The 26,911-nt window shown below is 34.7% G+C and overlaps 1 protein-coding gene across 50 annotated transcripts in view; it reads left to right on the top strand.

The window, feature by feature from the left end:
* The window catches only part of PHF20L1 (PHD finger protein 20 like 1), a 71,164-nt gene that overhangs the window by 4,424 nt on the left and 39,829 nt on the right, over nucleotides 1-26,911 (top strand). For 8 of the 50 annotated variants that reach the window (XM_081503582.1, XM_081503586.1, XM_081503604.1 and 5 more), the window contains exons 3-8: nucleotides 2,452-2,596; nucleotides 13,244-13,415; nucleotides 13,565-13,649; nucleotides 17,851-17,939; nucleotides 22,664-22,877; nucleotides 23,453-23,581. In XM_081503582.1, the coding sequence (XP_081359708.1) occupies nucleotides 2,544-2,596; nucleotides 13,244-13,415; nucleotides 13,565-13,649; nucleotides 17,851-17,939; nucleotides 22,664-22,877; nucleotides 23,453-23,581 (742 nt within the window). In that variant the 5' untranslated portion in view covers nucleotides 2,452-2,543. Of the gene's footprint in view, nucleotides 1-2,451; nucleotides 2,597-13,243; nucleotides 13,416-13,564; nucleotides 13,650-17,850; nucleotides 17,940-18,170; nucleotides 18,261-22,663; nucleotides 22,878-23,452; nucleotides 23,582-26,911 lie in introns of all 50 variants that reach the window. The other 42 variants (XM_081503573.1, XM_081503576.1, XM_081503597.1 and 39 more) reach the window with 8 other exon arrangements.

Here is a 26,911-nt window from a genome sequence, read left to right on the forward strand (position 1 = left end):
ATGTGGAATTTCAGAAAACAAATGAAAGTTGTAGCTTAGTTTTTTCACTGTTTTATCCTTTTCATCAAAAGATTTCAAGTGCTTAGATAGTGTGATATCATGCAGATGTACTCATTCATAAAATTTAGATTTAATTTAAATGATCCCAATAATAATGGTCTCTTTAAAGTGAGTAAACATTAACCAAAATAATCACATATGAGAATCACTGACACTTGTCGGTTTGATTTTTATGCACTCATTTATATGAAGATTTTAGCATTCTGCTATAGTGGTGCTTTAATTAAAAACAAATTAATAGTATTGTATATACATATTCTAGGTAATTGAAAGAATAATTTTCTTGTTGTGACTTTATTACTGTCAGTAGTCTCAAGAACTGTTTAGGCTTGAGTGGCCCTTTAATTTGTAGGACAACTAATTAACTGCTAAGATTTATTGAATTTTATGTGGGGCAGAAAGAAGTTGTGTGAGACATGGCGCTCTTAACAGATTTTATTTCTAAATGAAAAATCTGTTAAGAGCACCATGTCTCACACTCTTCATGTTTTATTTGTTAAGGACCATTCTGTATTCCATATAAATTCTGTACATTTTTGCTTTAATATCAAGTAAAACTATTGAAGGGTTATTTAAGTGTTGAAAACCTTTGGATTGTTATGAGGGCAAAGCAGTTAATCACTGAAAATAAAATGAACTTTCATCCTTCCCACTCTCCTTTCTTTCATATTCTCTTCGGGTTGCATCCATATTGAATGCATTCATAGTTAGTCTTCCACATTTATTCATTAAGCTGGAATAACAGTGAAGCCCTACTTGACATAAATGTCTTTTGAAGTGTAGGCATTAGAAAGGGAGGGACATGCAGGAATGCAAATATTACTTACTCTCTTTGTACTCAAGACATTTACAATAAGCAGTGTAGCTGTTACTAAGAAAATGACTTCTCACAGGTTGATACATTAGCTCTTAAAGAGAAGCACAGAGAAAAAGTTGTGATAGTGAGGCACCTGAATGGCAATTTGTCTTATATGTAGCAGGTTTTTCCTATATAAAAAAAGGTAAAGGAAAATATTTTTTTAGTATGTGCCCTAGAAATAAAAGGATAAACTCTAAATTTAGTGGGCAGAAATAAAGTTAAGTGCCTGCGTTTAGGCTTGGGGTAGAGCTGATTTAATAGGAAGACTGAACCTATTTTTCTTTGTTAACATACATTATTATTCCTTGAGCAAATCATATCACATACTTTTTGGAGTTCAGAAAGATATTTCATCCTTGGAAATACATTTCACATTTTTAAGTAGCAATTTATTATTTTTTTGCTTTCAGATTAATTTTCCAGCTACATCAGAAAATCCTAGTGGTTTGATTATTTACCAGTACTAATGAATGCAGGGTCTGAGAAGCCAGAGAGAGGCCACTTGCTTTCTATCCCAATGTGTGCTTTTACATACCTGAATCTATTCTCTGTTGACTAACCTAATTCTTACTGAAAAGTGTGTGTTGCTTTATTTTTTAAGAAATTTATAGTCTTACTGAAAACATTTTGTTTTTTTCCTCAACAATCTTTTAATTTAAAAGTCTTTAAAAATGCTAATGTTTACAGTTAAGGCAATCAACCATTTTCTCTCTTATCTTTATATCCTAATCTGAACATATTGGCTGTATAATCTCTTGGATGCACTAACATCATAAGGATGAAAATAGATGCAGGTTGTTGATACAGGTTGTGTTTGGGAGAAGAGAAAGTTCAGAGTTGAAGTTATATTTGACACATCAGCAGTGAATTCTAAAGAGGAAAGAGTCAGGTTGTCACTTTCTGATCTTGTAAATACGGGTAAGTCCTTGAATTTGGTTGGTTTAGCAGTAAAATGAAAGCAGTGTTACTTACTTTTACTTATTTTAAGGATCAAATAAAATAATGTATTTAAACTTGCTTCAAATTATATGAAATAATACATAATTGTAAAGCACTGAGGTAAATGCGAGGAAAGAGGAAGAGTTGAAAAATCTTCTGGGATCTGAAGACACAGGTGTGTAAATTTTTAAATATAGCCTTAGTGTTGACATGAGAATGACCTAAGATGTAGAAGGAATATCATGTCATTGCAACATGCTATAAACCATCTTTTTGAGGTGATAATAAAAATCTTTGTTTTTGCAGAGTTTTATAATTTACAAAGCACCCTTAAGATATTCAAGTATCTAATCGTTCTGAGTATTAGTCAATAAGAAAAGTGATAAAATCATACCAGTTTTGACTACTGATTTAACTTTTAGATTGAAATTAAAATAATCTATAGCAAATGATTAAGTTGTGAAAACAACAAATAAAGTAAGTGTGCTTTGGTGTTACTCTTAAAATTGAAATTATAAAGTTAGTTTAAAACATTCAGATGAGTTATGCTCTTCTGACCTTTTTTGGAATATTTCTATTTAATTCTCTTCTAGATCTAAAGGAAAGGAAAATGAAAGATTAAAAAAAAGTGGAGATGTCTCCAAGTGTCAGAGTTTGATAGAACAGTATAAATTTGAATTGGCAAATGCTGTTTCCACACATTTGGAGTTTTTTGAACTATATGGAACATTTGCAAATGTGAGTTTTTAAAAATGTTCATGAACAGAATTTTGTAGAGTGGGAAAATTGAATAAATTCAGATTGTAGCAAGTACACATACTTTATAATTTAAATTAAATTTTGTATTATCTGAATTAAAAGAGGTTGTCTTTTTCTAATGGGATTTGCTGTTCAAAGGAAAACACTAGTAGAGGGAAGCTGTGTGGTCTGTATTTGCAACAGAAGAGGAATGTTCCTGAAAAGGAGTGTGTAGATAAAATTTTGCTGGGAAAAATTGAGGGCAAGAGGAGAAGGGGGCGACAGAGGATGAGATGGTTGGATGGCATCACTGACTCAATGGACATGAGTTTGAGCAAACTCAGGGAGACACTGATGGACAGAGAAGCCTGGCGTGCTGCAGTTCTTGGGGTCGCCAAGAGTCGGACATGACTTAGTGACTGAACGACAAGATCAAATTTAAAAGCTGACAACATATTTAAATTACATTAGGTGAGTTTGGAATTTATAGAAACCATGGGTGAATACTTTTAAAATATTCTTTTGCTAATGTAAATAAAATATGTCCTTTTGTACATAGAACTTCCCTAAATCTCTTTGTGCTTAGAAGATATTGATTCTAATTTTGGGTCACTAACTACCTTTGAAAACCTAATTTCAGCTGTAGACTCAGAAGAATGTACAATCATATTTACACACCAAAATAATTGAGTGATCTATTATGGGTGGTAGGAAGCTTAACGGGGAACTCCAGACTAAGGACCCTGCTTGTAGAGAATTTCAAATTGAAATTCATAAGACTTAACAAATTCTGAGATTCTTTACAGTCAGAAAGTCACAAGTTTTGAATCCTAAGATCTAAGTGAATCCTAAGATCTAAGTGAACCCTCAGTTTAATAATCATCAAACAGGTCTACACCAGTGTACAAACATTTTAGTTCTGTAATTTTTAAAATTTCCATGTAAGAAAATCCTGAACTTTTTTTTTTAATAGTTTTTTGATGTGGAGTGTTTTTTTAAAAGTCTTATATTGAGTTTGTTACATTATTTCTTTTGTTTTATGTTTTGGTTTTTTGGCTGTGAGGCATGTGGGAGCTTAGCTACTGGACCAGGATTGGAACCCACGTCTCCTGCACTGGAAGGTGAAGTCTTAACCACTAGATTGTTAGGGAAGTCCCTCTATGAACTTTCACAGATAAAGTTCTCCCTTTTCCTCCCCGTTCCTCCCCACAAAGAAATGTTGAAAGCAGTATTAGAAATAGGTGTAGAATAGACAAATTTATTTTAAAATATGCCTGCTTTGTTCTTGTTGTCTTTTCTCTCATATTCTTTCATTATGTTGGTTCATTTTTTTTTTTTAGCTTTTTCTTGCTTGCTCAAATTTTTGTTTATCCTAGTTTTCTTGAAAGGCAGGAGAAAAGGAGTATTGTAAAGGTAGATATAACTAAAGTCAGAAAACGTGGCTTTAGGTGCTGTTCTGCCATGAACTGTGGGACTTTGGAGAGTTCTTTGCTTTAATGTCCCTAAAATGAAGGTGTGACATATTCAGTGATCTTTCGGGTCCCTTGAACTGGAGACAAATTATTTTATCTACTTTTTACCTGTTCAGCGGGGACAGGTATTTTAGTCTCACTTTTAGATAGGTAATAAATGACTTGAGGCAGAAGTAAAGTAGGTAAAGACTGGAAGTCACATGTAGTATGCTCAAAACTGCCAGACTCGAAGAAGAGAAAATTAATTGAAAAAGATGGAGAACGGTGAGTATAATTGGAAACAAATATTTAGAATTTTAAAGTACTTGTGTTATAGTGGTATTGGGAAGGTGGTTACTCCTTCTCCATCACACCTTTCTGCTCATTTAAATGCTTTATTAACTTTAATTTGGAATTAGAATTTTAACTAAAGGCTTTAAGAAGCCAGTAGTTATTCAGTAGGATACTTGAACTTCCTGTATAGTACCCATTTACTAACAAATTGAATCTCTTAGTAGGTTCATTGATGTTAGTAACTATATTTTAAAAGTGATTCAGGTGAAGTCCAAGAGTGGTTCTCAAACTGGAGCCTGCATCAGAATCACCTGAAGGGTCCCAGTGTTTTGGTATTTTTATATGACTTTGTATTGAAGAACTATTAACCATTCCTCCTACCACCTTATGCAGATCATTAATCAGCATATAAAAATTTTCTTTTTATTAAAGTAGAAGCTCGTATATAAGGTACTGCGTTATTTCTGTCATTAAAATTAACTCAACTTGGAGAGAAGTGTTGCAATAAAATTGAGGAAAGAATGTGGATCTTTAATATTCAGTGTATATTAAAAGTCTCTTCTCATTGCCAAAAACCCAACCCTCTTCAGTGAAAAATGAGTATGTTTCTAGTATGTCATGGGTAGGTAAGGTACTAAAGAAAAAGTTACTAATGTGAAATGAATTATATGCAAGCCCTACCCCTTTTACTTATAAAAAGGTACCCAGGAAATTTCATTGAATTTTAGTGGGTTAGTCAAGAATGAACCTGAAAGTTTTGGGGATATCTTGAAATCTGGTTATCACTATAAAACACTACTGCAAATGAATTATGACTTGTTGAAAACTAAGCACAGAATAATAAGAATGATATTTATCAAACCATTAAGAAATTTCATATCTTTTCATCTTTAAAGTCACCTAGTGTTTTTCTTCGTTCCCTAACAACTCATATCCCAACTTTCCTATCTTAATTTTTAAATGTAAGTTATGACAGAATCAAGCATATAAGTTAAGCTACTTTTTCCCCTTATGTTCTTTTATCATCATAATGTAATGTTTCATACTTAGACATAGTTGAGATGCAGTTTGCCTTTTTTTTGAGAATTTTTAATAATAAAAGAAGAGTCTGTTTGCTTAGTCTTTTTATATGGGGTGAGAGGAATGTTTATTTTGTATAATATAATGAAAGCTATTTTCCATGCTTTCTGGCTAACAAAAACTTTTTTCATTTTATTTGTATCAGAAACAGAAGATTAAAATTAAATTTGCAAGAAAAAAACATATAACTTGATTTCATATTGTTTTTGTTTTCAGTACCTCTTGAGAAAGAGCCCCCTGTATTTTAAGTACTTCAGTAAGGTTGACAGGAGCTGAAAATGATCAGTTGTAAGATGCAGAATATATGATGATCAAAAGCATATTCTTTAAGGATAGACAAACCTCCATTCAGGGATCTACCACTTACTGTTTTGACATGAGGAAGTTACTTGACTTCCAGAGGCTCTATGACCTCCTTAAATAACTGAAAGTAATAGTAATACCTAACTCAAAGGGTTGTTTGAAGATTTAGCAAGATAGTGCACTTTAAGAACTTTTCATGGTCTCTGCCCCATGGTAACCACTTAATAAGTGCTAGCTTTAATGATAATAATAGCATGAGCGTTAGTTATTCTAAGAAAATAGAATCTAATAGAGAAGTCAGTAAATTCCTAAATTTAGTGAATTTAGTAAATTCCTAAAATTTTAATCATAGGTATATAAGCATATATGACTGTGTAGTATATTAAATTAATTTTTAAGTGCTAGATATTAAGAAATAGAAACGGTGGACTGCAACCTGCTAAGGTTAGTGTTTGGAGTTTTGTAACGAATAACAAAGTTTGATCATGTTGGCTTGAACAAATTATGTGAAGCACATAAACTTGGAGTAGAATATTGGTGGCATTTTTGGTGGAGTGGGAAAGAAATATTTGATAGTCGAATTGATTCTTATGGTAGGAGATGGTAATGAGCATAAAGATTGTGTTATAGGCATTTTGATTTGGTCAGAACCAATGGCATGAGTGAATGTAGGCACAACAGGAGATTCAGATGCTGAGGAGGTAAAGCAGCAGGAGTTTAAATCCAGTGATCTGAAATGAAACCTTGATTTGAAAAGCGGCTGCCACAAATCACTAGGGGCAAATACATAGCTAATTCTGGTCTTTCCCACTCTTTGCTGCAAAGATTATGGACAGGTAGGAAGCAGGGTGATCTGTTTTATGTCATATGTGTGTCTTAGGGATGAATGGCTCTGAAAAGACCTGAGGGATAATGTGGTGAGATCCTTAGAATTCACTGTTGGAACAGATGCAGTTTTGATGTATATAACCATCCTCTGAGTGTTCTTAAAGTTTAGATTCTTTGGATTTATGCTTCATTTTGGAATATCAAGTTTGAATTAATCAAAAGGTTTTGTTTTCAGCGTGTTGTTCAAATGTGAAACAAATTAACATGCAATACCTAGAAGCATGTCATCTAAAAATATTGTTCTAATAGGTGACATTATTGTAGTTATAATCAGTGAATGGGTGAGAAAACACTTGAAAATTACAAAGCATAATTAAAGTGTTTCCTAGAAAATAAAAAATTTAAGAGCTTAGCAGGTTATAAGAATCTTAGGTTTGCACTGGACTTCATTCTACATTAATTTTTATTATTTGGCAGGTAAACCTCTTCTGACAATTATGTGTAAGGAAGGTCTCTATTTCAATTTCATATGTTTTAGTCATTTTTTATGACACATTGAGAGTTTCTTGCTAATGCAGTTCCTATCCACAAGACTGTTCTGAATTGTTAATTCTAACTCCTGGAGATCCTGCTAACATTTAAATTACATTTAAGTAATTTTTCAAGTGTATTTCATCCTTTAAAAATTGAAGAACTACTTTATCCAAGAGAACATCTAATTTATGTATTCTCTCTGTGTGCTACTGCAGTATACCTTTACTAGCTATTACATTATATTGTAATTGTATTACCTTATTTGATTCCCTTTTCTTCTTCTCTCCCTCCTGAATTTGTTGATTGTTTGTAGCTTTATTCCTACTTTAGTGTCTGACATGCAGTGAATTAGAGACTCAGGGCTGAGTTAAATGAAATGGATGAGGAACTGTCTATTTTTAATTTGTTTACATTAGAAGTTTACTGTCTTAACCAATATAAACAAGAAAAGGGTTGTTATTTAAAATATGTAATTTGAATAATTTATTGGGTCAGTTGCCTTTTTGATTAAGATGGCACTTGTTCAGATGATGAGTGAAATCTCAGAGTGAATTCTGATGGTCTTTGGGATATTTGGTAGTGCTCAGTGGGTGGTAACCTGCTGATGAGGAGATAACAGCCATGTCCTTTGGCTTAAGTGCTTTAATCTGTCAGATTATAGTTCTGGCATAGCTGCATGCCCATCATTGTTTTTTTGCTCCCAAGGATATGGAGCACCTGTGGTTTGAGTGTTAACAGATGATCTTGCTTTCCAGAGGCCTTTTTTTTTTTTGAAATCATGAACCCCTTGGAAATCTGATCAAAGTTGGGAACCCTTCTCCAAGAGAATACTCCTACACTTCTGTGCCAAACGATTTTTTTTACATATATTCTCAGAGAATCATAGTCTGCTGATCTAGCTGTCAGTGCCATGTAAAACAGTTAATAATTTGAGCCAGTGTAGGAATTCCTCTGTAATGGTAATTCCCATTGTAGGTTTCTTATTTCCTTTGTGTTTTGAGGATAGACTTGAGTTGATGTTATAGGGAACCAATACAATGTATTCATGTGTATCTAGTCTCTTTGCTCAGTGTCTGGTTCTTAATGAATTACAGAGTTAGTTCAGAATCCATAAAGCTTGCTACTCTCTGACCCATCTTGTGTAAGTGGGAGGCACCTGTGACAGTGTTAAAATGCTGGTATTATTGGATGAGGCAATAAAGTGAAAGGTAAAAGTAATTTTTAAAGTGAAAGGTGAAAGTAATTCTTGTTTTTGGTAATGGCCCTTGGTTAGTCGGGCTTCCCTTGTGACTCAGCCAGTAAAGAATCTGCCCACAACACGGGAGACCTGGGTTTGATCCCTGGGTTGGGAAGATCCCCTGGAGAAGAAAAAGGCTACCCACTCCAGTATTCTGGCCTGGAGAATTCCATGGACTGTATAATCCATGGTGTCACCAAGAGTTGGACATGACTGAGCGACTTTCACTTCACTTTACCCTGCTGTTACAGCCACGGTTGAACTTGACCATTAGAGAATTTTGACCACACTGATTCAGAAAAGACCTGAGAAATCAGTTGAGAGATTGCGTGCTTAGTCAAGTCACTTCAGTTGTGTCCGAATCTCTGCAACCCCATGGACCATGGCCTGCCAGGCTCCTCTGCCCATGGGATTCTCCAGGTAGGAACACTGGAGTGGTTGCCATTTCCTTCTCAGAAGTAGAATTGCACATATGCAAATTCTGTCAAATTCAGCAAGGATCATTCTCAGTGTTTCTGAATGCTGTTTGTTTCCATTAAACCTAATAAACAGTTTGGGATGGATTAGTTTTTCTTGCTAAGTTTGCCCAGAGTAAACTGTATTCTCTTAAGATTCAAGTGCAAAAGACATACGAGAGTGAGATAGGCCCAGAGCAGTGGAGGCAGTCCCTTAATTTCTACAGGTTAATATTTAAACAGTGCAAGTAGTTTAAAGTGGGATATGATAGGGAAGACAGATGTGGACATTTTATGATATTTTGTAGTATCATCATAAGGAATAGTAGAGCTCTGTGTAGAATTTTGGCATTGAAGAATCCAGCCCTAGTTTCCTTCTCTCCATCTGTTTCTTTTGAACGCTGGAGAGGTGCCAACTATGTTATTTGTTTTTGTTTACTTCTTAATCCCTAATTGTTTTAACTCTGAAATTCCAGTCTCCCAGTTTTCAGATTTTTTCCCCAATCATTTACAAATATTTGGGACTCAGCCTAGTCACTGTTCTTTACTCTTAACAGCTTTCCATGATTCATCCTTTGAAAAGCAAAAACAAAAACATTATCACTACATCTTCCAAATTCAGTAAGAAAAATCTTACATTCCATTCATACTCAGTTATAATAAAACATACATTGTGCATCAAAATAATTGCTGTGGTTCAAGATGTAGAGGCATTTGTGAGTATGTTTGTTCAGAAGTATTTTTTATTCACTGAGTATCAAGTCATTACTATGGCCCATCTTGAATAGGGAAATCATTTCACTGTATAGAATAAAATAGTAATAGAGCTATATGTTAAATTACCATTTTGTGCATTTTATATGTATAGCAAAGATCTTGATGTTAGGGTTTTTTCTTAAGGTTAACTGATAACCAAATTAAGTACAGACTTTACAGGATTCCCTGTTTGAATATAATGAATGAAGAAGCGTTTCACTGGTTCACTATTTCAGGGCCCTTTAGTTTGAACCTAGCTAACCAGTCTAGTCTGAGTTCCCACTCTTCTTTACTCACCTTACTGCTACTGCTGCTGCTGCTGCTGCTAAGTCGCTTTAGTTGTGTCCAACTCTGTGCGACCCCATAGACGGCAGCCCACCAGGCTCCTTTGTCCCTGGGATTCTCCAGGCAAGAATATTGGAGTGGGTTGCCATTTCCTTCTCCAGTGCATGAAAGTGAAAAGTGAAAGTGAAGTCGCTCAGTCGTGTCTGACTCTTCACGACCCCATGGGCTGTAGCCTACCAGGCTCCTCCGTCCATGGGGTTTTCCAGGCAAGAGTACTGGAGTGGGGTGCCATACTCACCTTACTACTTACCATATATTCTAGCCACAGGGAACTCTTTCCTGGAAGTGCCCCTCCAGTCTCTGGTCCTGAGGTCCTTGAAGACAGAAACCACATTCTGTTTGTCTGAATCCTCCTTGTCCAGCTGATGCTCAACCCTGAATCACATGATGGTTTTAAGGAAATGAACATTGATTGAATAAATGAGTAATGCTTTGTATACACTTTACCTTTGTACCATGTTGATTAAGTCTGAATCCATAAAGTATCCCACCAAGAGCAACCAATGTAGGTAACTTCTCCCAAAAATGGTCGCCAGGGCACCAGTTTTCTCTGAAATATTAATTATTGCATCTTACGTAGGATTTTTGTAAAGTCAACTATACTTCAATGAAAAAAGCAAATTATATTCAAATTACCAAAAAAATAATGGCAAAGAGAAATCAAAGTTGAAATTAGTTTGAAATTAGTATTGTACTACTGCTCACTATCTTCAGGGAAAACTAACTTGTGAGGAAATATGTTAATGAGCGAATTAACGCTGAAAAATTCAAGATTTTTCAGAAGTAAAAGCTTGATGCAAAGGAGAAAAAAAATGTTTTATAAACGTTACAGTTTACCATGTATCTTATAATTACTTTGATACAGGCCTTATCCCATTTCTCCTGTAGGCTCTTTGTACCAGTTAGCTCTGACTTGAAATACTCTTACCATGTGTATCCTTGGACAGTCTTCATCCATTAAATGGTGACTGTACCTTGGATGCTTACCAGGGTCTAATGAGATAAGGTATATAAAAATCAGCTGGTGCTCAATAAAGGAAGAACATAGGACCTGATGGATTTATGACTCAGAAATTTCATGCTGCTTCTGTGTCTCCTCATCTGACTCTAAGCTAAGCTCCTTGAAGATAAGTGTTAGTTAAGTTTCCTTTTAACCTGCCATTTGTTTGTGTACATTTGATTGTATACATTTAGAATTTGAAGGAACCTATAGAATAAACCTCTTATTTTCTTGTTCAAAATCAAAAAGATATAAACACATAAATTAGAAACTTAATTTTTATAATTGATAGAACACCTTTTATAGTAGTTAAGTGGCTAGTGAGTGTTGAAAAATAAAAAACCTTATCTCTAGGCTCCGCTTAATGCTATTGACATTTTTTTGTTTTGAAAACCAGAGCAGCAGAAACAAATCAGCAAAACTGCAGAAGACAAGCATTTTTGATTCTAAATGGTGGAATCGGCATGTTCACCTCAGGGAGTGAGTGTGTTGAGCCCCTAGGTTTTCCTGTGTTCATGCCTCTCTTTAACAGAATGTTTTCTTACTCACACCTGTGCCCTCTAAAGAGTGAGACTGCTATCTCAGCTCTGAAGAAATGTACAGATTTTCTTTCTTTAACATCACTTGTTCACCCTGAGCATTCCTGTAGTAGCCAGTGTGTGTCTGTCACTGTGAAAGTGCTGGGGGTACAAAGGTGACCGTGACTCAGTCCCCGAAACTCACAGGCCCTTGTAATTGCTAACATCCTGTTTCTGAGATGTCTACTCTCTCGGGAAGTGTTTAGTAAATACTTTCTGATGAAAGGGGTTACATGCTTTGGTAGTAGTGAATGCCTTATTTCTGTCTTGTTGACAGAACCAGGAAGTCTTCAATAAAGAAAATGGTTTATTTAACCCAGTATTTTCCTACCTTATTTGACCACGGGACCCCTTTTTTTGTGTCACATGTGTTAATGTCTCAAGGGCTGTCAGTGCTCACAGCCCACAGTGTAGGATCCTGCGCAGATGATTGTGACGAGATGGCTGCAGTGAGAGCACTAGGGGGTGGAGAGTTGGGGGTCTTCACACAGGTGATTCCATGTTAAATCAGGTCTTGAATGATGAGTGTACAGAGGAAGGGAAGGGCAGCTTAGGTCTAGGCAGAAGGAACAGAACGGACAAAAGCATAGGTGTTTGACATAGCATGTATGTTTAAGGAAATTCCAAATAGTTGAGTGTCGTCAGACTGAAGGGAGGAAAGAAGCTATACCAGAGAACGATTCGGGGCCCTTGAAATGGATAAAAAGCCTTGAATAGTGTGAGTGTGTGAAGCAGGTAGTACTCAGTTCCTAATTTAAAAGTTATGTGAGGGCTGTTTTGCTTTATGTTTAAATTTATGTTAATGATATAAATTTATATTTATTCTACAGGGAAAATAAAAAACTGATATAGCTAGTAAAAGTATGAAATAAACCATATGGCTAAATAATCTGTGTCCTGCTATTGAATTCTTATTGTTATCTGATGTTACTTTTGAAAAATCTTTGAGTCTCTATGAAGATTACATATAGTATGCATTAAGAATTATGAAGCGTTTTTTTGTTAAAAGTTTAAGGTTAACTAATTATTATTTTGGAATTAATCCTGGGAGAATCAGCACATGTGAAGATAGAACAATGTGATACTGTTTTTATATTCTTAAACTGAAGTTTTAACTAAGATTTCCGTACCATCATTAATACTCATTATAAAATATTGGAAAGTGTGAAAAATAGAAAAGAGAAGTACTTTATTGTCATTGACAAATGTATGTTATTTTTTGCTTGACCAATGTATTACTATTTAACATTTTATATATTTATAATTCTAGTGAACACAGTACTGCTTTTTTACATTTTCCTACATTATAAATTCTTTGTAAGCATTACATTTAAAGTCTGTATGATATTCCATTCAGTAAATATACCATAGTTTATATAGTTATGGGCAGTTTTCAGTTTTTTTTTAACCATATGGTTCTTATTTTTTTGTTATACATGTTTTGTGTATATAGTTCCAGAATTGGAATTACTGAGTCAAAAATAAGAATATGTTTAAAGCTTTTAATGCATGTTATCAAATTATTTCCCAAGACAGCATGATTTATATTATAACTAATATAATTTATTATGTCCACTGGGATTGAACTGTTAATATTTCAGTAGCTCTTGAGAGCAATCATTAAAAAGAAAAGACGAAGATTAAAGCAAACTTTGTTGGTCAGTAGTTTAAAAATATGGATTCATATTGTTTTCTGGGTGTAATAGTAAGCAGTATTTCAGTTCATAGTTTGTGTAAAGAAATGTAAGAATTTTCTCCTGATATGATGGCTTTTTTTATTTTTGAGGTATCCTTCACGAATTGAAAAAATTGACTATGAGGAGGGCAAGATGTTGGTCCATTTTGAGCGCTGGAGTCATCGTTATGATGAGTGGATTTACTGGGATAGCAATAGGTTGCGCCCCCTTGAGAGACCTGCGTTAAGAAAAGAAGGGCTAAAAGATGAGGAAGATTTCTTTGTAAGTAGCAAGCCTTTCTGTTTGCCAGATATGTAATTATGTATTTTTAAAAGGAATTCTGTTAAATTTTACAAAAGCTTGTTTTTTTTTAATTAAGGAAATGCTTATTTATCATACATGGTATTGATCTTAAAAGTTGTTTAAAATAGGATTTTAAAGCTGGCGAAGAAGTTCTGGCTCGTTGGACAGACTGTCGCTATTACCCTGCCAAGATTGAGGCGATTAACAAAGAAGGTACGTATTTGAAATGATCTGAGAATTAAAATGAGATTTATAGTAAAATTTAACTATATTTCTAATTTTAATTAATGCATATAGTTGTTACATGTAGCTGTTACTTCTCTTTGTCTTATACTTTACTTAATCAGTCTTCTAATATTCTTTTTTTAGGATGAAAATTTAATTTGTTATGTATTTAATTGATTATGTATTGTATAGAATAAGATGATATGTAATATGCTGCCTAAGTAGAGTATTTAGGTTAGTAGTTGGTTAAAATTTTTCAGCTTTTTCAGCTTTCAGTTTACAGGCTTATATTATACACATTTTATTTCTGCTTCTCTGTTTCCAGTTTGCTGGCTAAATTATTTTTGTGAACATTTCTACCTGAGTGCTAAAGATACAGGAAAATTCAGATCAGTTCAGGTTGAAAGTAAAACACAGTACAATATTTTCTGAGGAAAGAGTATGGAACTTTATCAATACAAGGATTTCCTTTCTTGCATCTTTTTCCCTGCCCCCTTTTAATTAATTTTTGTAGATAATTAATTTTCCTATTAGCCTTTTGTGATATCTAACATTAATATAGAGGAAAAGTTACTGAATTTACCAGAAATATTGAAAATGACTCAGAAATCAGGTGTGCTAGTGTGGCATAAAACAAGAGAATCTGTTGCACAGATAATTAATTTTAAAACTTGTAGACTGACTAATTTGGAAATGGATTATAATTAATATTTAAATTATTATTGGAAATATATTTAAATATTTCAAATTTCTGACTTCAAATCTCATTTAATAATTTTGAAATACTTATAAGTAAATTTTCCAAGTCAGTAGTGTGTTGTTGTTCTATTACAGTTTCTCAAACTCCACCACTCATTGATTCTTTTTACTAAAGAAACACATTGAGAGAATTCCCTGGCAGTCCGGTGGTGAGGAGTTGGCACTTTCACTGCTGAGGGCCTGGGTTCAATCCCTGGTGGGGATTTTTAAGATCCCATAAACCATGCAGCAGGACCAAAAAAAAAAAACCCACATTGATATGTTTTTTATAAGAAGAGCATTTACTTAAGTAAGGAGATACTTACTTTACTTTGTATCTTGAAAGCCGAACAAATTAGCTAGAAAAGGAGGGTTGAAGAGGTTTTCTGGCGGAAGAAATGGTGTATGTAAAAGAATAGAAGAGAGACATGCCGGTTTTAAGGAACTGCAAGTCTTTGATGTGACTGGAGTGAAGGATTCCTTTCAGGGTTCTAGAATAACAGAAGAGGTGGAGGAAAGAAACAAGAATTGGTATATGAAGTGTCGTGTAGTCTTGCTAAAGAATTTAGCTAAGGATTTAAGATGAAAATTTAACAAAAAACTTGAGAAAAATTAAGAGATAAGCAAATTAAGAGGTAAGAGAAGATAGAAGAGGAAAACATTTAAAAAGAAATACAGTAAAAAATGTTAAGTGTGAAAAAGTAAGTTACAGTTGTCTGGCTAGAATTGATGATGTAATTTTACAAAAGCCTTAGCCTAATTTATTGGTTTAGTTAATTGAAATAACAAATATGGCTATGAGCTTATTACTAGTCACCTGAGGAACATCTCAGTTGTTAAGTTTTCAGGTTACTTCTTTCCTAGTGGGGCCTTTAAATCATTGTTTACTTAAGCTTCTGATAAGCTGTATTTCGGAGCTCATGTTCCCATGTCTTATATTGGCTCCCCAGGCGTCTAGTTTAGAGCCTAGCACAGAGTTAGGGAGTCAGTGACAATTTTTGGAAGGAAAAGAAGTAATGAATCCATTTTGTTAGATAATAGGATCTTCCCAAAACAGAAGAAAAACTATGACTAATTCCTTCCTCCTTGGAAGAAAAGCTATGACAGACCTAGACAGTGTATTAAAAAGTGGAGACATCATTTTGCCGACAAAAGGTCCATCTAGTCAAAGCTATGGTTTTCCAGTAGTCATGTATGGATGTAAGAGTTCAACTGTAAAGAAAGCTGAGTGCTGAAGAATTGATGCTTTCAAATTGTGGTGCTGGAGAAGACTCTTGAGAGTCCCTTGGACAGCAAGGAGATCAAACCAGTCAGTCCTAAAGGAAATCAACCCTGAATGTTCATTAGAAGGATGGATGCTGAGGCTAAAGCTACAATTCTTTGGCCACCTGATGCGAAGAACTGACTCACTGGATAAGACCCTGTTGCTGGGAAGGATTGAGGGCATAAGGAGAAGGGGGTGACAGAGGATGAAATGGTTGGATTGCATCACCTACTTAATGGACATGAGCTTGAGTAAGCACTGGGAGATCATGAAGGACAGGGAAGCCTGGCCTGCTGCAGTCCATGGGGTTGCCAAGAGTCAGACTTGATCTTAGCACCTCAACAACAACAAAATTAAACAGTGCTCTCTGTTTCCATTATGAGAAATTTCTTTAAATGTGCAGAGGTTTGAGACCTTTCTTTCAAGTGTGAAGCTTCTTTTACAAAGCATGTGCATACGCACACGTACGACATACTCAGAAACAAGCCACCCTCATTGTTTATCCTATCCCATTTGTCCATAGGCATGTAATACAGAAATTTAAGCTTACATCAGTGGAAGAATGATGTTACTCATTGCAACCTCTGCCATTTCAAGAGCAGTTTGAGGAAGCCCTTAGTGAAATATTGGCAGATATAACCTGTTTTTTAGACATTTTCTGTGGGAGGTGTTAATTTGGTGATTTTTCTGTGTGTCCCACAAGGTGAATGAACCTCCCTTTGTCTCCTGCCACCATCCTCCCCCTCCCCCCTTAAAAAAGGAAGCCCTCAGAACACTTTCTGTTCACTACAAAAGCTAAACAAAACTAACAAATGTGGACATTTAGGTATATATAATATGTCTTGGAGGAGTTGAAGAGAAGGGGCAAATCACTTTAGACTGGAGTGATCAGGGAGGTTTTCATATGACGGATGGAATTTGAAGAGCTGATCCTTGAAGAGTGGGTTGGAATCGGGAAAGGAAAAGGCGTCACAGCAGGGGAGACTGTCCTCAGAGGCAGAGGGGTGAGTGCATGGTCAGCGTGGTGCAGTTTGCCCTCATCTGCAGTGCCACATGAGGAAGGAGGAGGGAGGGGCACGGATGGTGGTAGTGGAAGGGGCACAAGTGGTTTTTCAGTCATAGTCTTCCCAAATTCTTCACATTCTTGCTCTTGAGCTGCTCCGTTTCTTTCATAATTTGGGTTTAGTTCTTTATGTCCATGATTTGTATGTAATGCTAATTAGAGAAAGATATGAAATCAGTGGTGTTATTCAAATTACAAAGAAAAGAAAATCTTTGTACATTGATTTATTGGCTTTGGTGCCAATTGTTTATACCTCTTTTGTAAAGATCAAATATCTGTTTACATCAAGTGTCACTCAGCCCACATTGGTTTGGTACAGGAAATGATAGAACACTGGGATTTCCAGAAATATAAAATCTGTATAATTTATATGTTTTCTGATAGTATTGACAAGCATGAAAACATGGTGTCTGTAACGAAAAGTGAGTGTCCTTTGAAATAGTCATGTAAATAGAATCATGAATCCTAACAGCAGGATGGTTTAGTGGGAAAGACACGGGAATCAGGGGTTTTAGGGAATGGCTGTGCTGCTGATAAACTATCATTGGATGCAGCATTTCATTTCACTGGAGGTCAGTGTTCTTATCTGCACAGGAAGACTGTCATGCCAATGATGTAGCTTAAAAGCCCAGGAATCTGTAATTCTTGTTTGCCAGTTAACTAATATTGCGAAGAAATCCTTCCCTGAGAAAAGGAATAATCCTTTCCTGAGATTTTTCTCCCAGATTTTTCTCTCTATTCTTTAGAAAGAAACTTTCAAAGACAGCAAATGATGATTTTTAGAAATATTATTCACTTTTGTAAATAATAATTTTATTTTCTTCAGGTATATTATAACATAACTGATATGTTATTTAAACATATATTTGTTATAAATTTTAAAATCCTCCAGTAAAAATCAGAATTATATGCAGCTAACTTATCAAGATTGAATTTGTGCACTCCTTAAGGGAAATCAGTTATTTATACAGCGAAAGAGGCCATAAACTCCGTACACATGATGTGTGTTTGCAGTTACTGCAGTCACAGGGTGTTTATTTGTGTCAGGGCATTAAGTTTGATATCAGGTGTTGCTGTAAGACTGAATTATATTTTCTAATGATCCTGACTCGCTCCTATTTCAGGAACGTTCACAGTTCAATTTTATGATGGAGTAATTCGTTGTTTAAAACGAATGCACATTAAAGCCATGCCCGAGGATGCTAAGGGGCAGGTAAGAGTGTTCAGCATTCCTAGCTTCCCAAAGGGATGTCTTCTTGAATGGTGACTGATAAAATATATATATACTTTCATATATATATATATTTTAAAGTGGACTAATTGTAGGATTATGTGCTGATAGCCCCAAATAGCAGCAAGAAAGAGAAGCTTAGAATGTAAAATCAATTATACACTTGATTTTTGCTTCTTTGGTTTTAGACCTGCCCAAGTTACAGGTCACTAGTTTCTGTTCCAGGTGAAAGCCCAGCATCCACTAAGCTGGTGTTGTCCTAGCGACCCAGCTGGATCGTGTAACCAGTCTATGGGAAGTGAGGTGAGTGCCTTTTTTGTTAATTCTGTTTCGTTTTTCCTGGTATATGGTTATCATTTAGAAAGTTAATTTTTAATATAAAATTTTATATTGAGTTTCTTATCTTCTTCTTTTCTTCTGTAAATCAGTCATTAATTTTCTTTCAAAAGGCGCTTACCTGACACTCTGTAGGCTGTTTCAGGTAGGGCTTTCTGAGTTATATGTAAGCAGTGTATTACATGCTCTGTCACTGCTCAAAGCAAGAATGAACGGTAAGCATTTGAAAGAGAATCTGGGATGAAGTTAAAACCATAATTCTATTGATTGAATATGTTTCCTGAAATACTGGAAAGAAAAGGTGCCAATAGAAATTTAAAATGTTTTCTTTTATGTTCTGCTGTTATTTGGGATTTTCAGCACCTGGACCTACAATTAATTTTAAGAAATTGAAAGTGATCTGTAAAAATGTCTGATATGGAAATATGCTACATATTTGTTGCATACCATGTGGTGAAAAATGTCATCCTGAACTGTGTTGAAATCACGTGGTCAGTTCCAGTCAAGTGTATACATTTAGCAGACTACCTACTGCTATATTTGGGATGTAGACTACCACAGTTGAAACATTATTTTTGTTTTCTGAGAAGTTGGAATGCTTTAGATTACCTGGTTTTCAAAAATTTAGCTTTGAAATCAAGTAGCAGAGTTTTTTTCTTCAATTAATATGGAAATGCAATTTAAAATGGAAATACTTTTGATCAGGAAATTTCTTTGTGTCTTTCTACTTGTATGTATAAATAAAATGTCCTCAAGCATTCAATGGTGTGATTCCTTGGTTACTACACAGAAAGATTGATTGAAACATTGGCAACTTAGTTTAGCATATACTGTTTAAAATTCTCAATTTTTTTTTTTTTGCTTTAAAAGTGTTATTTTGTTCATTCAAATATTTATGTGGTGGCACTAACTTTAAAGCTCTACTTTTTCTGAAGTGACACTGAACCAGTTTGGTTTGTGATAAAATAAGTTATAAAAACTAATTTTTTGGACATAGTGGGTGTTTATTTTTAATGAGTATTCTGGTCACAAAATGATGCGTGGAAACATTAAAATCAATATCAAAATACAAGCTCCTAAAAGAAAATACTAGTGTATTTCTTTTAATTTTGTTTTTTTCAGTTTTTAATTACAAGCACATTAAAGACACGTATAGAATTGTATTTTATAAAATATTATATTTTGACTATCTTTTTCCCCAACAAGCTTTGGATTTGTTTTTACCTAGGTCATATACTAAATCAGGTGTTGTTTGGACAGTAGTAAGAGAATCCAACTTTGCATACTATCTTCTAAATTTTGAGTCCTTTGAGAATTTCTTTGTAAAGATACACAGTAAAATTTCTTTTGCTAAACCAGCAAAGGATAAGAAATCAAATAAATGCACTATGGGAATGTTTTTCTCTAAACTTTCTGTAGCTTTTTCTCACCTGTTCTTTTTCTTTCTGAGGGTGTGCTGATACAAAATTTATACTGTAACTCACTAGTGTTAGAGACTGGCCAGGTGGCGCTAGTAGTAAAGAACCCACCTGCAGTGCAGGAGATGGCAAGAGATGTGGTTTTGCTACCTGGGTCAGGAAGATCCCCTGGAGAAGGAAAGGCAACCATTGCACTTTTTGTGCCTGGAAAATCCCATGGACAGAGGAGCCTTGTGGGCTACAGTCCATGGGGTCGCAAAGAGTCAAACACGACTTTTTGACTTAGCATGTTCATAAGGTCCTTTACTATTTTTAGAACTTTTTTTAAAATACATTGCTTTATTGGGTTCTCATAGCAAATCACTTGACATAGGTATAGCTGATGTTTCTATTTCACTGTTGAGGAATTCAGAACTTAGAGAATTCAGCGACTTACCTAAAATTTCACTCAACCATAGTGTGCAGAGTAGCTCTGAACTCATACCTGATTTCAGACAGTGTTCATTATAGTGCAGTGCTCTGTGTTCTCATCTTTAGTTCTCATTCATGGAAGGAGCACACCAGTTATTTTTGATAGTGGATCTTTCCAGTTAAAAAATGGAAGTGTGAATAATTGAAGAATTCTTTAATCACACAACTACAGTGATCCCCATGATTCACATGTCATATGATCAAGAACTGTTTTATCTGATTTCACTTTTGAAGAGTACATTAATCTCTTCTATTTTTCTTTTTATTGGAGAGAGAAGACATTTGGGCATGGAATTTTTACCCTTAACATCTTTTGGCATTTCTCTTAACAACTTAAAGTTTTCCCTACAATGCAAAACCTAGAATTACATGCCCTGTTCTTAGTAAGACTGAATTTAGCACTTTCCTTTGCTAGTCTGTTGTAAGTAATCTTGTTTTTTCTTTCTGCTTTGTTGATGGAGCTCTATAAGTCATTTACATTGGTGGTGTTTTTTTCCTTCTACTTAAATGTTCGTTAGTCTCAAGGCTCAACTTAGCCATAATACTTCAGTCACCCAGATTGCTCCTTGACCTTAAACTCCTCTTTTCTATTAGTATACACTTTGCCACACCTTTGTTTAATGGTTTTCCTTTTGCTTGGAGTGTCCATTTCTCTTTCTTTGCCTTTTTCCCCAGCAGATTCCTCTTTCAGGGTTCAAATCATCTATCATTTCCCCTGAAGCCTTCCACTAGTCTGTCTCTTCAGGCAAAATTTTGTTGTTCTCTCATAGTATATTCTCTACTATCTATCCTGTTACATTGTCTTACAGTTAATTTCATCTGCCTGTCAATTCCTTATGGGAAGGACTAAAGAGGTGGTTCTGAGTAAAACTTGGGGTGGATAGTACTGGTGTATCTGGTTTTCTTTGTTAGTTTGTTTTTACAAACTAGAGAGATAAAATTTTATTTCGCAACTTTGTCATAATTCACTTTCTAATAAGACATGCTTTGGGGACATAGTTTAAAATGTGGGGAAGTTACATATTGGTTGTCTTCCAGGCAGGAACAAAAATGTGGTCACTCCAGGCCAGTGGGTTCCTGAGGTTTTCAGCTAGCATCTTCTATCAACTTAGCATGTTTCCTGGCACATCAATAGGGTATTCAATAGGAAATTGGTCAGTGGGAATGTGTTAGGTGCAATCGCATGATGTTGTCAGTTCATTTCAGTCATGAGGGAGAGAGAGGCTTTTATTTTGTTTGTTTCCCTTTAATGGCTTATTGTCTTTACCATATATTTTCAGTACTGAACAGCCATCAACTTAATTTGCTTAATGGCCTGTGTTTGTTAATACAACCCATGAATTAAAATACAGTTGATGTTGTGAAATTGTTTTTAGTTGCTTGAACTAAGAATAAGTGTTTTTAGTTCAAAGTAAAAGAATAGAATTTATTTAGCCACAAACTAAAAAAAATAAACACAGGAATACAGGTATTTGCATCTCGGAAGAATGGCAGCTGATACAGATTCAGAAAGTTGTAGAGGGAGGGAAATTAAACTAGAGCCTGACAGTGTGTACTTTACCTTGGTCAAGTCAAGTAGCTTTTTTTTCCTTTACTGGTAATATGGTGAGCTCTTGTGATTAATTGGTATGCAAACTTTAAAAACTTTGAAAAATAATAAAATCATACTTTGACCTCTGTGAAATTGACCTTACTTTGAGTGATACATTCTTCCTAATGAAGAGTAGTCGTTTGCTCTGTGGGAACACAGTCATTTCTCATTATCTGCAGGAAATTGTTTCCAGGACCCTCATGGATACCAAAATCTGTAGATGCTCAAGTCTCTTATATAAAACGGCATTATATTGCATATAACCTATTCACGTCCTCCCAAATCATCTCTGGGTTACTTACAGTGCCTACCACAATATAAAAACTATGTAAATAGTGGCTGGAGCATGGCAAATTCAAGTTCTGCTGAAACTTTGGAAATTTTTTTCCCCCAAGCATTTTTGTTCTGCAGTTGGTTGAATCCCTGGATGCAGAACCCAAAGATAGTGCTGGCTGACTGTACATTTCTTTTAATATTTGCAGAATTGAAACATAAGCATTTTTTTCATATTGTTTTTGTAATACATTGCATCACAGAAAAGAAACATAATTCAACATTTAAAACCTAAAGTACTAAGGTAGAATGTGATGAGATATTCCACATTTGTCATAGGTTTTCTTATATTTTAAATTTTATTCCATCAAAAGATATTTGTTATTGAATATCAATATAACATTGAATATTTTCTCATTTTATGTGAGGTCATATAACTGATTAGATTATTAAATTTGATAATCTAACACGATCTACCTTGTAAATATAGTTAATCTGATTTTCATATTTGTGTGCCTGTGAAAGTAGCTTTGAAAATGTGATACATGTTTTTATTCATTAGTGTAATCTTAATTAAGTTTTTAATGCTTCACATGTTTTGTGTTTTTCCTTTGGAGGATTGGATAGCTTTAGTCAAAGCAGCTGCTGCAGCTGCAGCCAAGAATAAAACAGGGAACAAACCTCGAACCAGCGCTAACAGCAATAAAGATAAAGAGAAAGATGAGAGGAAATGGTTTAAAGTACCTTCAAAAAAGGAAGAAACTTCAACTTCTATAGCCACACCAGAAGTTGAGAAGAAGGAAGATCTGCCTACATCTAGTGAAACTTTTGGTACAAAATATGTTTCTATGTTCACTCCCCATGGCAGTGATAAACTCACATAGTGAATAGTCAGATCTTTTGGCTACCTGTCGTTTGAACATACAGTTGAATTATTAGGCTTTTTTCCCTGGCATAATAATGATGGTTAACTTTTTTAACAGCTCTGAAGATTAATGGTCTAATACGGGTACTTGACAATGGATACCCTCAGTATTCTTGAATAGAAATGAGTTGTGATTTTGATTTGTAACTTCTTGGTAGTGGGTTTTGAGATTCTTTTTGTGTGGGATTTTTTGTTTGTTTCTTTTGTTTTCTTTAACTTTTAAAATGCTTTTGCATGTATTTCAATATATAATACAAAAAAAGCAGTAAGTCATTCCTGAAGCACAACTGCTTTTAGTAATTTTTTTTTTTTTTGTAATACATTTGTCTGGAGAAATTTGTGTCTTTTAAAGTTCTGTGTCTAAGCACTAGATTAAAAAAACTAAGTGCAAAGCTTATCTTAGTGTTTTGCTACTTAAAATAATTCATGTGTTTTAACTTTGGATTCTAGATAAACTCTCATATATGTATTCTATTAAAAGTAGGACTTCATGTAGAGAACGTTCCAAAGATGGTCTTTCCACAGCCAGAGAGCACATTAACAAACAAGAGGAAAAATAATCAAGGCAACTCATTTCAGGCAAAGAGAGCTCGGCTTAACAAGATTACTGGTAAACTACAATGATTCTTTTTGTGGGGGGGGAATGGAGGGTTTGATTTTACAGTAGTTTGTTTTTAATAAAGGAAAATATATCTTTTGGTTTAGTGTAGCTAACTGATTAATAAGAGAAACAGTTGCTTTGTTTCTTTAAGGTCATCACCTTTCCACACCATGGATTTTTTCTGTTGTGAAATGGAAACAGTATCACCTATCTTCTGCCTGCCTCACAGGGATGTTGTGAGGACACATGGAGTCATATGTTGCAAAATTCCATAGTTTTAAAATCACTTTGGTGGCAGGAGTAGTTCTCTAAAAATTGAATCATCTGCTCTTGTCAACTTGTGAAGACATAGTGTCCAAGGTTCTAAATACTATACAAACATTCTTATTCTTGACTGGTCTCATTAGGGATGGTTGGAAAGATGAGTACTGATTTCAATTCAGCTCCTGAATCTGTTAATTCCCAATATAAAAATACTTCTAAAACTTTTTAAAATTTCTATCCTGACCTTCAGGTTGGTCTCTAGAATTTGGGCTTATTTCTCTCTGCCGTGTTGTAGTTTAGGAAGTAGAATACTAGAATGATGAAAAACACAGGAAATTCCGGCTTGGTTAGTGTTCACAGAAGGGACCAGTCATTTTTAAGCCCCACACTTCAAAGGCCTAATGATTCTAATCTTTAAAAGAGATTGTTAATATATTTAATTTTTTGAGTGTGTATTATAAAGTGTTAGTGGCTCAGTTGTGTCCGATTCTTTGTGACCCCAAGGACTGTAGCTCGCCAGGCTTGTCTGTCCATGAAATCCTCCAGGCAAAAATACTGGAGTGGGTAGACATTCCCTTCTCCAGGAGATCTTCCCAGTCCAGGGGTCAAACTGGGGTCTCCCACATTGCAGGCAGATTCTTTACTGCCAGAGGCACCAGGGAAGCACATATATTATAAAGAGGGTGCTAAACTATTTTAATTAATCAGTCACATGCTCTTAATTTTAAGGATGATGATTTTAGCGCCTTTGGCCTAATAAAGCTATGTAAATCTTTGTTGACATTCTTTTCAATAATTTGAAAAAGTTGGTTTCATCATCAGATCCAAGAATAAATTAAACATTTTCACCATTATCAAAAGAGTGTAAGCCTACTCATCTAAGTAATTATAATTGGTTTCAACAGGTGAGAGTATTTAGTCTTTCCATTTTTTAATATTGTTTTTGTGCCTTTCTCTGATAAAGGACATACTTGGCCCCAGGACAGGAAATAATTCAAATCAATCTACACATTCCCATTCTAACTTTTCCTTAGAAACTATTAATGTTGGAGAAAGCCAATGAATGTTATCCTAGTGATTATTATGCTGGCAGCTTGAGACTTCAGTTTTGTCTTAAAATAATGGGACCCAGAGCTCTGTTCTGTGGGATAGTACTTCTCACTGCTGTGATACCCGGATTGAAACAGCCTAATTGGGAGAGCCAAGATCAAGGAAGATGGAAGTGACACTGGTAGTGCAACTGCCAGCTCACCAGCCTCATGTTTTTCCTAAAATCTGGGTACTTTTAGTTTCAGTCAGTATACACTTAACATGTGTCTCACTGAGAAATTCAAGCTCACTATTTAAAGAAGAAAAGTAAGAAAGCAGCTTAATACTTCACAGTGATGCAGTATCTCCGATGGCCTTGAAAAGATAGTAGTGGGGGAACTTTTTCTTCACTTCCTCTTGGGAATCGTAAATCAAGTAATAGTTCTGGCAGCAGTAGAAAGGCATAAGTTTTACAAGTATGAAACTGTTCTGATCTTTTCCCTTTATTTACTCAACTTGTGTGTTAATTTTTTAATAGTTTTTCATCTCTGAGTCTATTTCTGATTTTGTGTTCCAACTATATCATGCAAAAAGATAATAGATGTTTTAAGATTGTCTCTGATGATTGAGACGCAGGCTTGCCTCTGTACAGTAAATTTTGTTCGTAGACCATAAAAGAGAGATGAGAACTAATAGGAAGTAGCAGTTTTGTTATGGAATTATGGTATATTTTAAATTTATCAAGCTCACTTATATATGTCTTTTTGTCCCTTTACTGCTGAGAGAAATAGCCTGGTAACACAGCAGCATCTCAGCCTGCTCTGAGTATTTCCCTACCACAATTTTTAATTTATTTTTTAAGTAGTTCTTACAGGAAATAAGTGAACCAGCTGCTGGATAAATTTAGTTCATGTATTTATTCACTCTCTTTCTCTTTCTTAACCATATATACACCCTACAGAGATTCCAAATCTGATTTCTATATAGGGAATGGTATAGGATGGCTTCAAAATTTTTAAATAAGTAGACATGGAAATTACTGTTGCAGAGTGTGTGTGTGTATACATACATATATATATATATATATATACACACATACTTCCAGAATCTTAGTTTTCATTATGTTATAAACTTATTGATAATTATATACTTTGTGCATGCTGATTTAGAAAAAACAATTTTACAAAGATACTCAGGAGTTTATACTTTGGGACAGAGTTACAAGAAAACTGCAAGCAAATTTGAGTTGATTTTAAAATACATATTGGTAGAGAGTAAAAGAAGAAGCATTAGCAGTTGGTGCGTGGCATGTGTGTAATAGTTCTAGGAGTTTCTAGACCTTAAGCCGGTTTAGATACATTTGTATAGCTTAAGGAATATAAAAAATAATTTTAAAGTCCAAGAGGTTTGAATTGGCCAGTAATGTTATTGATAATATTCAGGATGTTTGGTTCTTAGTCTCAACAAGAATATTGTATTTTGGAATCCCTGGCTGAAAAGCAGAGCATGAATTTAATTACTTTGTTCTTTCTTTCCTCCCCGTTACCATTCCAGGATGCTTTGGCCTCTGTTCTTTTTGTTCCTAATAGCAGTGAGAGACCAGCTATATATTTTATAGCTGAAGTAGAATATTGAGAAAGTGTCACTTTGTAGATGGGACTCATAAAAATCTGTATTGTACTTCTACCTGATAATAAATAATTTCTTGAAACTGCATAATGCATTCTGTTAAGATATTTACTCTATAGATATCTTATTTGGATGATGACTTGTTAGTAATATATTGATAATGATACATATTTGCAAATAACTAAAAGTCAATTCTGTTTTTTATTTCCCTCCAATTCTTGTCATTTTGGAAGGTTATTGCATTTCTCCCCAGAATGTTAGTTGGTAATGATGACAGACTTTAGACTGCTTCAGCAGTAGTCAGCATCCTCCTCAAGGGCATTTAAAAGTTTCTTGTCCCTTGTTTATATTTGATAACTCTTGTATAAGATGGTTTGCATGTAAAGTATGAAAACCTTTTTATTGATCATATTTGAA

The sequence above is a fragment of the Giraffa tippelskirchi genome, chromosome 6 (assembly GCF_054371585.1).
Source record: "Giraffa tippelskirchi isolate mGirTip1 chromosome 6, T2T-mGirTip1v1.2.pri, whole genome shotgun sequence".
NCBI classification, from domain to species: domain Eukaryota; kingdom Metazoa; phylum Chordata; class Mammalia; order Artiodactyla; family Giraffidae; genus Giraffa; species Giraffa tippelskirchi.